Raw genomic sequence first — 15,664 nt, 5'->3', positions numbered from 1 at the left:
TTGACTGGTCCCAAAATGTCCATGTTGAGCTTTTCTCTATTGTTATGATTAGGTCTCTTAAATAAGCAATGCCATTAGCTGAGTGATCTCTCTGGAGAGATTTTCAACATGTTTCTGCTCCAAAGTCAAAATGGCCTGATGTGAGACTGAGCTAATGATTTACAGCAGACAGTGTGTCAGATTGAAGCGGACTTCTGCTGCCAAAGCTATATTAAATGAACCAGTGGTGACCTTAGGGTGAGACAGGACTGATTTAGGCACAGTAGATTTAGGTAGAGCCCTCACTCCACAGTGACAGGAAGAAATATTCATTCCTTTCATGCCATTCATTGGATGTATATGGGTAAATTTATCAAATCTATGTTCTAAACATGTTAGCTATGTGACAGGAATACCCCAGTCTGTAACCACTTTTGAAAAAGAAACTTGGTTTTCGTACTGGCTCAAGCTGGATACTATGGCAGACAGTCAAAAGAATAGCGGAGTATTCAACAAGGACAATTTGGCACTAGAGAAGTAATCTGTTCTGCAGCTATGCCACAAGCTTCCTTCATGATATGGAGCAAACTGCTTCATCTTTCCATGCCTAATATACAGGGGGAGGGGGGGGGTCTGATGATTAATATTTGGTGAGTACTTTGGATATTAGTGATATCTTTTACTTTTTTTAACATAGAAGTAAAAACACATGCACTACCTACCTGGGGGATGATTTTGATCTACCTTGTTTGTCTTTTATAAATTCTTCAGATTGTTATTGTTCATGGTGTGGTATTGTATGAAAAAAATATTATCATGGTGATTAGCGAGCTAGATGGTAGATGTATGCAGAAGAATAAGAGCAATATCATTATACCCTGAGAGGCCTAAAGATAATTGTGGAGTTTGTTGTTACTCTAAGCATTTGTGCACATCCTGTGTACTGCATCCTCACATGCTGTTGGAAAGTGATAAACCAAATACTTAAAGGCACATATATGACCATGTTGCACACAGGCATGCAAGCAGTGTAACACAAATTCACTAATAACTGTTCCTCTGCATGAGGTTACGATTCCATACTTTAGCTGGGGTGGAGAAGTTACTTTCTGTGAGGAAACTGTTAACTTCTATGCCTTTAGCAGGACCTGTATGACCAGAATCTTTCCAAGCAAAAATGAGAAAATAAAAGTTTAGCTTAAGAACTTATCGGCACTAACTCCAACAGTCATTGAATACAACGGTAGGATTATTAATTGCTTATATGAAGGGCTTGGTCCTGGTTCAACAAGTGACATACATCACGCTATATTAGCATTAGTTCTCTGCCCTGAACTGTTACAAGGAAATGTGGTAGTGTAACCAACAGTTCACAGTGGCACTATCAGCATTTTATGTGTCTGAGAAATCTGGCTCAGTCCTAGCTGCTCAGACCGAGTGGATCCAGCGGTGGTCAGAAACTGTGTGCTCTCTCTGGAAAAGTAAGTGCAGTCATCTGTGAAGCAGATAGTGAAGCAGTAAAAACACAGAGCCTTCCACAGAGAATACTGCAGCTCAGAAGTACTAACGCAAATGCTTCTGAAACTTCATCTTCTTTTGAGAAACAGATTGTATCTTGCAATATCCATGTGATTCCTTGTTTACACTTAGGGTCGAGAATGCAGTGAATTTCCTAAGAATATGTGGGTGGACTCGGTCTCTAACCTTCAGCCTTTTAAATTCCTCTGAATTGCTGGAGGATTTTTGTCACCAGTTTCATGGTTAAAGGGCAACTAGACTGGTGGTTAAGGAAGAGATGTTTTACGTTGCTGCTGTTTTAGTTCAACAGCGTTGTAACCTCGGCTGTCAGCCTCCCTGCTAATGCTTGGTGCTGCAACTCTGCACCTGTATCAAAACTAAATTTTCACAGCAAGATAAAAATGTATAGAGGAAAAACAATTTACGTTGTCCTATGCATCAGTGCTGGTACACCGATGCAGATTTATTCCTTGAAGAGCCATCTAATTTCAATTTCTGTTTGGAGAAATTCCAGTAGAACTCCCCACTTAGTTATTTTTCCCGATAACTTACCTCACCTTTCTTCTGATGAAGAAAAGGAAAGATCATGACAGTATTTCTCACAACAAAATTACTTTATTTTACATGCTGTGAAATGCTAGAAATGTCCTAGTTACTAAGAAGCTATTCATCAGGACTCCTGCACATGAACATGAGGTTCCAAGGACCCCAGCTCACCCTGGTGGAGTCCTGGAATCTACTGATAGTCTTACTGAGGTTAGTCCTAACATTTATTCCAGCTTTATGGGAGCTCTAATTCAATCAGTTATCAAACCAGATGCCTAACGTGTAGCACATCAGTAATTCAAGTAGCTTGTTGGTTCAGGCATAAGAGCAGATGGTTTAGAAAAAGGGCTCCTGAGAATGCACTGTATATTTGTTAGTTCCGTTAGGCCTGTGGCAGAAGGAGATGTTCTTGTGCTGAGGCCATGTGCATGGGAGTGGTGAGCTCTGGTTTCGTTCCCAGCTCCATTCTCCTGCGTGTCCTTGGGCAAGGTCATTTTTCTCTTTTATGCCTCAGTTGCCCTGGCTGGCAAGGCGGGAACAACAGCACAAAGTGGTGCTTTGGGCCTCCAGTATTTGTAAGCTACTTTATCTGCAGGTCTCAAAAGGGCAGTTTTTAAATAGCTTTATGTCAGAGTTATCAGGAGGGGCAATATGCTGAGGGATCACACTTCAAGGAGGCTAGCAGCAGTCTGCAGGGTGGATTACAGAGGAGGTGTGACTTTCAAACTCTGGTCCCCTGAGCTAACTAACCTTGTCAATGTTGTCTTTGGCTCTGCTGGGGAGGCTGTTTCATTAGCAGTAAATTGCTGTTCATATCATCTTCTCTTTGTTGTTTTGCAGGAAAACACAGGCATTGTTTTCTAATTTAATTTTATCCTAAACCTATGGTATACTAACAGCCAGAAGGGCGTTAATGGTTGTTACAGCGTGTTAAGGGCTAATAATATCTCTGCTTATAGCACTCCTATGCCTTGGAAAAAAAGCTGCAGGGCATAGCTTTCCGAGCAAAGCAGAAAGGTCTGCCATGACCCCAAGCCCCGTCAGCAATAATGCCAAGTTCAGTTATGACCTTTTATGGTTTCGTTTTTCTCCTGCTGATGAATTTCAAATGAAGTCTTTGCCAGTGCTGTCGGCATGGACAGTGTTCAACTCGCTTTTGCAGCATATTAAATACCTTCTCTGGCTAAACAGCTTGTGGAATGGAATTAAATCGTTTCTTTCTGTCTGTTCTTTATCTGGCAGACAGATATCACAATAGCTAATAATAGTATTATACAGTAACATGATAACTGGATTTAGAAAGAAAACCAAATCAATTTTGAGAACAGATAAAGAAAACTACTTAAGAGGCATTGCTTCAGTGTTGTCTCTGTTCATAAAAGAAAAATAACTCTTTTCATAGGCTGCAGTTATACTGTTCTCAGTTTCCAGAGGCTGTCCACTGGAATGGCACTGCTTCTTAAAAGCCCACTGGCGCCCCGCAAGCTCTTAATGTGTAGCAAACCCTATTGCCTTGCTTTGGCTCAGCCTGACCCTCACATCAAGTAGCAGAACAATTTCCATTTCCCTGCACTCAGAGTTAGATAAGGAGATTGCTGCCTTTTTTGGTCTCCTGGAATGGTGCTTGTGTTCTGTGGACTCTGTAAATTGAGCCACATAGAGAAGGCAGTGAGATCTGGATAGCACAGTTCCGTGTTATGTGGGTGTCCTGGATGAGCTGTTGGTTCTACACCTACGAAGAAAGAGAAAAAGTACCTTTCCTTATCAGGAGGAATTTCGGGTTACATGCTACTGAACAAAAGGCAAGGACCTCAAGTCAAATTTGTCTCATAAATAGCAATGGCTTAAAGGCTGAGCATGCTTGTTTTATGCTTCTCAGAGTGTACAAATACAAATTAATTAAAGGTTAATCCAGGCTGCATATAAAAACCTGTTTACCAAAGTATTTCTGAGAATTTGTCTGAGGAAGGAGTACAACTGAATTCAATTCAGGAGTAAATAAGAAGTGCATTTGTCAATCCTGGTATGGTCTTAAATGAGGCTTATACGTTTCATGTGAGGCCACCTCTTGACCTTAACATCTGCCCTAAGGAACTCATGCCACAAAGAATAAACTGGAATCTGACCTCCTTGCTCTGGGGTATTGGTAATTTATGTCTCCCTTTGTTGGGAAGTAGTTTTCTTTTAATCTGTGGCTAGTTTCCTGCAGCACAATGGGAGGAAAGCAGTAGAGCTCTCCACATCCCCTCTTACACCCCTATGCATGGCATATAGCACATATGAGTAGTTGCTGCTGCTGTTTCCCCTGTGCCACTAATGTCAGTGACTTTGTGCAGTCTCTGTGCTGCTGTGCAGAACAGTCTTGGAGTGAGGCTTGAGGCCAAATTAGCTGCTTGCCCATCTCCTTTGCCTGCCACTAGGCTTTGGGAGCCAGCTTGGGGCAACCTGACTGATACTCCTAAAGCGATTATGTAGGGAGCTTTGTGCTTGAGCTCCCCTTAGTCCTTAACTGTCCGACCTCCAACTATCTTGTTAGCCTCAGCAGTCATACAATTAGGCAAATGAGGTGATCGTAAATACTAGTAAAAGAGTTGTAAGTACTATCTCCTACAAAGGCAATGGAGTTTGTAGGATTCTGACCACCAGGACTGTGTGGATATTGACTGTGACAATCTAGAATATCACAAAGCATAACTAAGTCTTGGTTTTGGTGTTATATGTATGCTGTACGTTAACGAAGACTGGAATACCCCTAGTTTCCTTATGGTGGAATATATAGACATGTTTTCTTTTGTTGCATATAATAGTGAAACTGAAGTTAGAGCTCGATATTTTAGATTAATTGCTTCCCCTATAGAAATATTCACAGGAAGCAGTGTATTTTTGGAAGCACTCCCTTAGTTGGTTTGTGGCTATGGTTTGGTCTAGAACAGGAAAAACAAAGTTGTGGTCCAATGAAGCCTGTATAAAGCCCTCGTAATATAAGCCTAAGTATAAAGTGTGTTTGTGTGTGTCAAAGACTGCACATGACATGCAAATGAAATATTGAAGATGGGTAGCTCAAGGACATTAATGGTATGCTAAACACTAAAACAGAAGGACAAAATAGAGATTTGTGCTTGACATCCACACCCCTCCTCAACCCACTGGATATTTTTATTGGAAGCAGTCAATTGTGCTGATAGAGATTTCATATTCCAGAAGGGAATGTAGCTTGGCAAAATATCCTAGCTTTCAATACAGACAGATGAATAAAGGGTAACCTTTAAAATCCCCATAGAATAAACTGCTGAGAAACAAAACAGACACATGGAGACACCATCTGCAAATTCTTTGAATGTGCAGAGCTGTAGAATACCATCCAGTCTGATATCAAGCAATTTTTAAGCACGTTAAAATGGTACATATGCATCTGTCATATTAAGAAAGAACAAAGATTACACTTTCATTTTTACGATCTCCCACAGCAACTACTCCAGTATTTATACATTGAGCAGATCTGCAAGCAGCGGCACACGGTAGACCTCAAACAAACACATGTATCTTTTTAGATCAAGAGAGTCCAGCCAGGGTTGCAGGTTTTCATCTTTGCCTACTGGGAAAAATTTATCAGTAAAGTAGAAATATTCCCAAGGCTGATTAGACTAAAGCCATGTAGCATTTTCTTTACTTCTGATGTTCCCCTGGCCATGGATGTTTTCTGTCCAGTGCTCGCATACCTAAGCCTTGCTTCTGTAAACTGTGCTGGCCAAATGGATTGCAGTTATCTAGGTGAGTCATGGAAACAGAGGTGACTAAGGTAACTGTGGCCTAGGCAACTGAGAAATCATGCCCAGAGCTTCATGTGGAAACAGAAGTGTGTTGAAAGTCAGCAGAGAGATACTGCATTTTCATGTCCTGCATGGGAAGCAGGGTACTGTGCTCTGCAAAGACTGAAGCATATGCATTGTTTCCTCCTTCAATGCAAAATTCAGTGCAGAGCATTACAGCAAGCTAATAATTTAAAAAAAAATAAAGCAACCCAAAACACACACACACACGTACCATCCAGATTAAGCTGTGTGCATAGCAGATGTCAGAGAATCTGCACTACTTTGACAAATCTGAACAGATGCCTCTGTAAGGTGATAGACTACCGGCTGAGCTTTTTCTTCAAAGTTTTTTCCTCTTGCTATCAGCAACTGCTCTGTTCTGTTTGGATTTAGGGTAAGCCAGCTGTTACTTACTCAAGTTCTTTTATCTGCATCTTGAGATGATGCAGTGATGATTATATAGGAGGAAAAAAAACCACAGAGCTGAATATTATTCTTCTGTACATATTTTGAAGAGGACAGAGGTAGCATCATTTCCTACAAGGTCTGCATGGATAATAAGCTGTAGTGAAACTGTTTGACTAAAATCATACAGTCCTTGTGTGCCATGCAACCAGCTCCCTGGTGGCTGCTGCGGTATTGTACAAGGGTTCTGATATTGTGAATGGTGTGAGTATTGGATTCTCGCTTCTTGCAGCCCCAAGGAGGCTGGGGCAAGACTAGTACAGGGAAGAGGGGTGCTGCTATTTGGCCACCAGGAAACCAAGATTCAGTTCTCACCTTTGCTGTAATCTTTCTTTCTAATCTTGGACAAAACATTTAACTCCTCTCTGATTCAGTTCGTGGTATCTATACTAGAAATTCATGCTTGGTAATAGCCCCTTTTATTCTGCCAGAAAATGAGGTGAGTAAAATGTGACAGCTGAGCAGTGCAATAAGCCATTCCAGAGGTTAAGGACATCTGGTCTCTAATTAATTTGTGTTTAACAAGAGATGCAGTGTGTAATGATGACTCCTAGCGGAATGGTGTTTTAAGTGTTGCCAAAACGAATAAAGATAACCTTTGTTCTGGCACTCTTTTTGTTCCGCCTGGGCATTCTCATGCTGAATGCAGTGGCAAACCCTTCATATCCATCCCCCTTCCTCCTGCCCAGCCTTCTCCCTCATACCATTTATGTATCTTCTAATAAGTTTAAGTAGTGGAGCATGATGGATTTTCCATCATAACTAAACTAAAAGGAATAACTGATGTTTTTTCAGGGAAATCATTGAACAACGGAACGTGCATCTTCCAGATAGTGAACTGATATTTAAAAGTCTTTATCAGATTAGGCTACCCCATTTCCCCTCTCTATGAGCAAAACCACAGCAGTCAGAGGAGACATGCCTCTGCCCAAGAACTAAAAGCATCTCTGTGGCAAACTGTGGTTATTTGTGTCTGCTCAGCGATTTTCCTAGGAATGATAATTTGAGTATGGAGGGATAACTCATACAGTCTACAGCTTTGATCAAAGTCCACAGCAGTTTTCCCCAGCATTTGGACATTTTTACTGCTGAGAAAGTGGCTGTATTTTTTGGCTGCTTTGCCAGCTCTGCTTTTCTTAAGGAGAAAGTGATAATGTCCTTTTAGCAATTTTAACCAGCAAAACGGGACAGATCAGTCCCTGTCCAGTGTAACCACTGTTCATAGCATTTCACACTTTCTATCTTTTTCTTTTAATCTTCTGTCATTTTATCCCATTCTTTGATTTCTCATTCAACCTTTGGCCACTAGTTCATCCAGATCAACATCATCATTATTTTGTAGGTTTTACTTCTGAGAGGATTATTCCCAAGGAAGATATTTGTTCCCTTTAGTCTTTTGAAGCGCTTAACTTCCATTATTATTTTCTTAATCAGTAATTTTTTTAAAAGTCAACATTCTTCTGTCTTAGGAAAACATTCATTTCAATGACTATGTAATCGTTAAACTTCATTTTGAAAAAGTCAGGTAACTGCAAGGTTTTTGTATTGTATCACATGTTTGCATAGTTAGCTGCTCATCTGCACACCAGGTTCTGGTGATACTGAATCTGTTCGTGCAAATAAGTACTGTGGGGGCAAGCCTCTAACAGGAAAAACAGTTAAAGGTTTCTATAGTTTCTATCTTTCACTTCCCCCACAATTTCCAAAATGCACAAGATTTAAAAAATCTCAATACTTGAATGATGTTGAATTCTTTTTCGCCAAAAAAAATGCACTAGGCTTTCAAAAACTGCACATAGGTGAAGTTGTTCACTAAATTGTTAGCTGAATTGTCATCCTTCAAGGTCTGTGTTTCTGTGCCAACAAACTGGGTTTTGTTTCTCTGCTACCCAGGTATAGTTGGATGAGTGGCACATTCTGAGGCTGTGAAAGGTTAGTAGTAGCTCTGAAGTAGCGAAGCAGATGGAGCTGGAGAAGAATCATCACAGCTATGGTGACGGTTACAGAGGTAAACCTCTAAGGAAGATCACCAAGATTATTGTTGGAGATTTGGTTTTATTACTTGCGAGCATAGTTGTGACTGGTTTTAGCCTCCATAGTTTCTGTAATGATAGCTGTGAAGGGCATTAGACTTCAGCATGGCTTAGCAAGACGCCCAGGGAACTGAACAAGCCATGTGGGATTGGCATCCATGTTAGCTAATTCATGTATGTCTGTCTGTGCTGCATTTGTTCCTTCTCCCTGCAGTACAAACCTCTGAAGCAGAGCAATGGCATGGAAAGAAGGCTGTTAGCTGAGGCCAGTAATACCCTAACGCAAGTCCTGCCTCATACCTGCGCGATTTCATCTAATGTGCTTTGCACATGTTTTTGCAGATAAACCAGACCCACCCGCTGGAACACCTTGTGCGTCAGACATACGGAGTTCTTCCCTCACTCTCTCATGGTATGGCTCCTCTTATGATGGCGGAAGTGCGGTGCAGTCCTACACTGTGGAGATCTGGAACTCAGTGGATAACAAATGGACAGACCTGACTACCTGCCGCAGCACCTCTTTCAATGTGCAGGACCTGCAGGCTGACCGGGAGTACAAATTCCGTGTGCGAGCTGCTAATGTGTATGGCATCAGCGAGCCTAGTCAAGAATCTGAACTGGTAAAAGTTGGAGAGAAACAAGAAGGTTAGTTTTTAAGAGAAAAAAAAAATTATATTCAATTAAACTCTATCTTAACAGTCCCCAGTGAGGTCAGGCAGCTGTACACACTCCTTTGCATGCGCCTCTGTGCAATGAATGCTTATGCTGGCTGTAAGAGTGCTCAAGTCCCTTTGCAGACTTCATGTAGGCATCTAAGCATAGAAGTTTTGTATGCATCCAGTGCAGAAACTTGGCTTCAGGGATCCTAAAACCCTGCCTCATGAAAGCAACCACTAATTTGACTTCTGGCATGCTGTGTGAGTGCTAGCTGACAGACTTCCGTAGTTCAGCACGCAGGTAATGGGAGATGAAACCTTTCACACATTAAGTTACACATTCAGACCATGCTCAGCTGGAAAATGATGTTTGGTGGCTTACCTGAAACATAATGATTACAGTTTATACTGGACACACCATGGAAAAACAAGCCATAAACACTATCCCAAATTTGCTTTTGGAAAATGTAATGTGCTTGCTGCTAGCCAAGCACTGAATATGCAGCAAAAACTGAATTAGCCTTTCACACCTAGTTCCCATGCTTCAAATCCCAGCATGGTTGAGCACCTCAGTCCTGTTGCCCCTAGTACACTGATCTTGTGAATCCAACGCTATCCTACTCAGCATGTTGGTTTTGCAGTGTTATGGGTGCTAAAAATATTTTTTTAGGGTTTTTAATTCCAGTTGCATGTACTTCTAAAATTTTTTTTTGTTTCTTTTGGCTCTTTCTTTTTTTCTTAAAATCTTCTGAAAGGACTAACAGGAAGAGCTGCAGCAATTTAGAACCTAATCAGAAACTGATCCCAAATTTTTAAACATACAAAAATCAGCATTAATTTTTCAAAAATGTATATTATATGCATATATTTGTGCACACCCACATCCATGTACTGTGCAAGGATCACTTTGATAGTCAGACTACACACCAGAAATAATGTATTTGCCATTCTTCCTTTTTTTGAGGAGTGGACTGTGTTGTATCTCTCCCTCCTTACTTATGTATGCAGGGCTTTGGAGTTTTAAATGTGTCGCATAATCCTTGTGATATTATCTCTTATTGCCACAGTGAGACAAAAGGATAGCAAAGTGGTGCAGCATCACACAACTCTGTAAGCCTCTCAACATTTCCAAACAAGCATAAATCATATTTCTCTTCAAGTGCTGAACTGGATGCATTCTGAGAAATTACTTTCTGAGAAATTACTTTCCTCCGTTTTAAAGATTTAAAACCTGAACTAAATCAAGATGCAGCTTCTCTTTAAAGCAGGGGAAATAACATTAAGAGTAGCAATAAAATTGAAGGAAGCTAGACAGTATTGGCTCTTCATAATAAACTCCCTGTGTCTGAATGCCCTCTTTTTTTCAGTTGCAGGATGAACACCACCTAGAGTTGGGGACGTGACTGTTCCCTATATTTGTTTTTCCTAAAGCAGGCACTACTTGTACTGGATCAAAGCAAACAAGCTATTTTTCTTTTAAAGACTGAGAGTTTTCTTACCTAGATTTAATACAAAAAGCCTAGAAAGTGTATGAATCATTGTGATACATATAAAAACCAACAACAAAAAAAGTTGTTTTGAGTGAAAAGAAAATGTATTCTTTTTGCAGGAGGGTGGGTTGACTTGGTGCTTTCAATGCCAGGGCTTCTTGTTTCAATTCTTGATACTGCAGCTAGCGTGGAGAAAGGGCAAGTCATATAAAGTGTTATTTTTCAGGTGTGTAGTGTAACCGGTGCTTTAATTAAAGGCAGTGGAAAATACATGTGTTCAGCACCTCTCAGATCAGGACTTTAAGGTGCCATCTATTGAAATACTTAACTGAATAACTAGGGATTTTCCGTCACTACCACAAAAACTGATTACTGATTTTCATGCTGCGGTGGCCAGTGCACATTAGCAATCTCAATATAATCTTAGTGAAGAAAGGCATGGCTAACTTTTCACTGTGCATTTAAAGAAAACAGCTACTAAAATAATGTTGTTAGTCACAACAGATTAAAGTAGGCATCGTGATGTTTAGGGCAAATTTGGTATCGTTAACTCTGAGAAAAGCTTTAGCACAGCTACTCAGCGTCTACCAAGCTCAGACACGTTGCACTTATCTAATTCAGGCTTCCACTGGTGGACCAAAATGTTTCACCAAAGTGTCGCTGCAGAACTGCGAGCTGACTTCTTTGTCTAATCAGTATTTGGCAAACTTTAACTACTGGCAGTGTGGTTGGGATCAGCTCCCTCATGCAGCCCTTAAAAGGGGAGGAAAATGTGATGTGCTCTACGCAAGTGTGGTTTCTAGCTGAGGAGGATTTGAGGACAGCTGCCCCTGAGTGGGGAAGGCTCCCTTCCCTCCCTGCCCTTCTGGTAAATCGCTGCACGCCAGCTAGTCTGTGCTGGGAAACAGAAGGTCTGCAAATCCAGAAAAAAACAAGAGAAGGGCTTTAGTAACAGATTATATCTACTTCATTGGCTTTGCTACCAGAATACAGATGCAGCATTATGGGTTGGATGTGAAAAAGTGATGCCCATGCATCAGACCAGGTATCTGCTCACCCTGCACCCTTTTTTTCTGCTGTTTTCTTCTCATCCACTGCATATAACTCTATACTCTAAGACACCTAACAGTGTCCAGAGCACCGCATTAATGTTCCATAACATAAATCTGTTGATACAGTGGAGATAAATCATTTGGATGGGCTTGCACTTTATGGTGGCAAAGTGCAGTTTCAGCAGCTAAAGGGAGAATTGTACCTGTCGCTGTGTAACTACCTTTGCGATTTCTCAAATTACTGGTCATAGCCACAGGTCTTGGGAGCAAGCCCAAGCAGTGTAAGTAATATATAACAACATTCCAGCTACAACCCCCTTCCCCTCATACCTGCAAGCAACATAAGGAGCAACATACAAACTTGTTCTACTGACAGTTCATGCACATGAAAATTAAAAATAAAAATCAAGACACTCAGGCCAGCTTTTACTCTGTCTTATGTCACTTGGCTTGCCAACATCTCTGCCTGCCTTTGAGTATGCCTGCAGAACTGAGGCTCCGTTTGGACCTCAATGATTTCAAAATTCAGCCATGCTCAGGAAAGCACATGCTGTCCAAATTTTATAGTCGTCTTTAATTTGAAAAATTTATCTTGATGCTTTGCAGGAAATCTTCTCATGTACAGACTCACTTTACTAATTTACAATCCAAAAAATGCATAGAAAAGTCAGAAAAGGGTATATCATTGAACAAGAATTATTGTTACTGTTTTTAATATTTTTAATATATTTTCTAATTCACTAAGGCATTCCTAAAGCTTTTTATTACATGACTGTGAACATCCTAGTGTTTCTAGTAGGCAGGTATAATAGCCAAGTACTGCAAAACACATGAATTTGGTTTACTAAGAAATGGTGACCAGATGGTGATAGTCAATAGCCTTGCAGACACGGTGATGAGATTTTAATTACGAAGTTAATGCACAAACTCCCTGTCTGCTTTTTGCTGCTTAGCCATAAGGACTACCAGTTGCTCATGTTACTGTGAACAATTTGACTATCTTATGTAAGTACCATATCCTATATAACAAGTTATTCATGTCTTTTTATCTTCATCATAGAACTTAAAGAGGATGAAGTGGAGCTATCTGATGATGGTAAGGAGTTCTTATTTTAATCAGGACAAATGTAAATCTGTGTTTTTCATTCATGTTTCATGGAGGTTTTACTCATGGTCCTTAATACTTATTTGTAGAAGGGAAAGAAACAGACGTCAACTATCGGACGGTTACTATCAACACTGAACAAAAAGTTTCAGATGTCTATAATATTGAAGAAAGACTGGGATCGTAAGTACTGTATCGTGCTTTTGAAGACACAGAGTTTTCAAGGCTACCAGTCAATTAGAAAGATCATGTGCATTCATTCTTTGATGGTGTCTTGTACTTTCAACATTCCAGCTGGGCTCCTCGGTTGCAGTAAAAATACATTTAAACATGTGTTGGCCTCCTTTATTCCTATTAACTGATAATTTTAAATAGGCACTACATGCATTTCTGGCAAGGAAAATAGAGCCCACAAGTGAATACAGCTAGAGGATTTATTTGTTGTTCAGTGTTCTAAAAGCCAGCTGAAAAAAAGGTACACATTGTGTACTTGCATTTCCATTATATCCATTAGTGGTAAGAAGATTATCCTGCCCACGGGCTAGAATCTCTGTTGACAGCAGACATAATCCCAAGAACATTAGTGGTATTGCTCAGTGAAGGTCAGTGATTAGCCTGGCTGTGTTTTCCAGTGCTCAAACTCGTGGTTATATGAATTGCATGCCATGATAATCTTTCAGTGATTTGTGCTGCTGGTGGTGCTGAAGGCCAGGGGATCCTGTGTGCTGCCATTAACAAATCTTGAGAAGTGCATCACAGAGGAAGAGCTGTACATATATACAGCAATGTGAAATAATAGTACTGAAGCTTCTAGCATTCAGATTCTGAATTCACCCATATCCTATGCTCTATACCTGAGATGTGTCCTTTCTGCGGCTCCTTCAGAGGTGCACAACATACAGAAAATTCTGTGCAGAAAGACTTGAGTCACATGAATTACAGCCTGGTAGGAATCCATTTTTTGAACCCTCTTATATAAAACTTGCTAATTGGAATAGTGGGGTATCTCTAAATGGGGTATTTGTTCAAAGGTTCTTGCAGATTACTCTGCACAAAAGCAGTACAGGACAGTACTTGATATGACGACATTCTTATTTCAGAATGGAGTGGTTGTGCTGGAATATTTAGTAAAATGTTGCTATTCATGGTGGCCCGTACATTGCAAAAATGTTTTATGAAAATAGTTATATGTTTTCAGGGGGAAATTTGGACAAGTCTTCAGGCTTGTTGAAAAGAAGACTGGAAAGGTTTGGGCAGGAAAATTTTTCAAAGCATATTCTGCTAAGGAAAAAGAAAACATAAGGGATGAAATCAGCATCATGAACTGTCTACATCATCCAAAACTTGTCCAATGTGTAGATGCCTTTGAAGAAAAAGCCAACATCGTTATGGTCTTGGAAATGTGAGTATAAAGCAGGTCACACTAACAAAACCAATAATGTTGAAAATAGTTGTGCACACAAAAGTAGCAACTAACCCAGACATGCGACTGTCAAAAGCTTCAGGATTTGCAGGGCCTGGATTGTTTTCATATCTTGCATTTTTTTCCAGTTATTTATCCAACTTGTTTAAACGGTGTAAGTGAATCTGTACTGTATCTTGAAAATCAGTGAAGATATGTTACAGTCTTTATTGTCTGTTTGTTTTTTAATCAAGTACATGTGGTGTTTTTCTGCAGATCACTCTTATTGCCAGCTTGGAAGGGTAGAGTAAAAAAGTTAGCTGAATTTGGACTTGCGTTTAGAACCAAAACCAAGTTTAAGGAGGTAAAAAACCCAAACATTTTCTTTAGGCAATCCTAAACATGTATTTAAGAAGCTTGCATCAAATTTCACTTAAACACTGATCTTGCAGAGAATTGAATGTTGGTGCACAACAGATAGTAGAAGAAAAAGACAGCAAGCATCTATGCTCATTTTAACAAAATAGTTGAACTTCCATGAAAAATTAACCCAGGCAAATTTATAGTACCCAAGAGGTATTCGGTACCCTTTGCTTTTAATCAAGTGCTATATCCAGTTTTTATATTTTTAAGAGACTTTAAAGGATTAGTCTGGTGTGTTTTTCCTGCAAAAACATGAATACTCTGATTGCAAACATTTATTTATAATACGGGAGTGCTGTCTAAAAAATCTCCACAGGTGAACAGAGTGAATGTTTTAAATCTAGATCAGTAGATGCAGGAAGATTGGTAACACTGACTTTTTTCCCCCAAAAAACCTAATTAAACATGAATTGATCTGCCCTAATGTCAATACACAGATTCTCCATGATGGTCCAGGTGTTGCAGTTGTGGAAGGGAATTTCTCATTTACTGTAAAGTCATTGCACTCTTCATCCAAAGCTATACAATTAAATAAAGCTGAATTTGAAGACAGCCTGTGTTGCTGTCTTGTTCTTGCTGAGTAAGGTGGCAACACTTATTTTTACCTGCCAGAAATTGTTTGCCTTGAGCTACTTATGCTACACCACTGTGGGGAGCAGCAGAAAAGCACCACAAAAGCTGTGCTGTAAAGCATCACACAGGGCTGTGACTTGATTATCTTTGTATTTAAAGATAGTAGATATTTACTTCTAGAAAAAAAAGAAGGTTCAGAACGTGATCATGCACCAGAATTCATTATAAGAAAAGAATCTGCACAGTATGGGGTGGAAAATAAGGGTCAGACTTAAAAAACAATAATGCCCGACATGAGCAACGTTTACATCATCCATAGCACACCTGCTTAGTGTGAATCCCATGCTTGTGGTAGTAGCAGCTGGAAAGAAAATGAAATCCTGATCTGTGCTGGTGTTTTTCCCAAAAAGTTACATCAGTCACTGCTCTGCTGCCACATCTACTTCACGTGCTGTCTGCTGCGAGAAGCAGTTTTCTTGCTGGCTGGAAGTGCTGAATAAGATACAAATTGTTAGAAGCAAAAGAGACTATATGACTATTTTGCTTGCTCGGCACTTGCCTGGATTATGTGCAAACTATTACTGCACTAGCAGATTTCAGAGACTGGATC

The 15,664-nt window shown here is 40.1% G+C and overlaps 1 protein-coding gene across 2 annotated transcripts in view; it reads left to right on the top strand.

Moving 5' to 3' along the window:
• MYLK (myosin light chain kinase) overlaps positions 1-15,664 on the top strand; it is a 216,420-nt gene that overhangs the window by 176,134 nt on the left and 24,622 nt on the right. For both annotated transcript variants that reach the window (XM_056348444.1, XM_056348446.1), the window contains 4 exons: positions 8,696-8,998; positions 12,612-12,647; positions 12,746-12,839; positions 13,855-14,058. In XM_056348444.1, coding sequence (XP_056204419.1) covers positions 8,696-8,998; positions 12,612-12,647; positions 12,746-12,839; positions 13,855-14,058 — 637 coding nt within the window. The remainder of the gene's footprint in view (positions 1-8,695; positions 8,999-12,611; positions 12,648-12,745; positions 12,840-13,854; positions 14,059-15,664) is intronic.

Source organism: Falco biarmicus, chromosome 8 (assembly GCF_023638135.1).
Source record: "Falco biarmicus isolate bFalBia1 chromosome 8, bFalBia1.pri, whole genome shotgun sequence".
Taxonomy (NCBI): domain Eukaryota; kingdom Metazoa; phylum Chordata; class Aves; order Falconiformes; family Falconidae; genus Falco; species Falco biarmicus.
The sequence above is the reverse complement of the archived record's forward strand: the minus strand, read 5'-3'. Positions and strand labels throughout refer to the sequence as shown.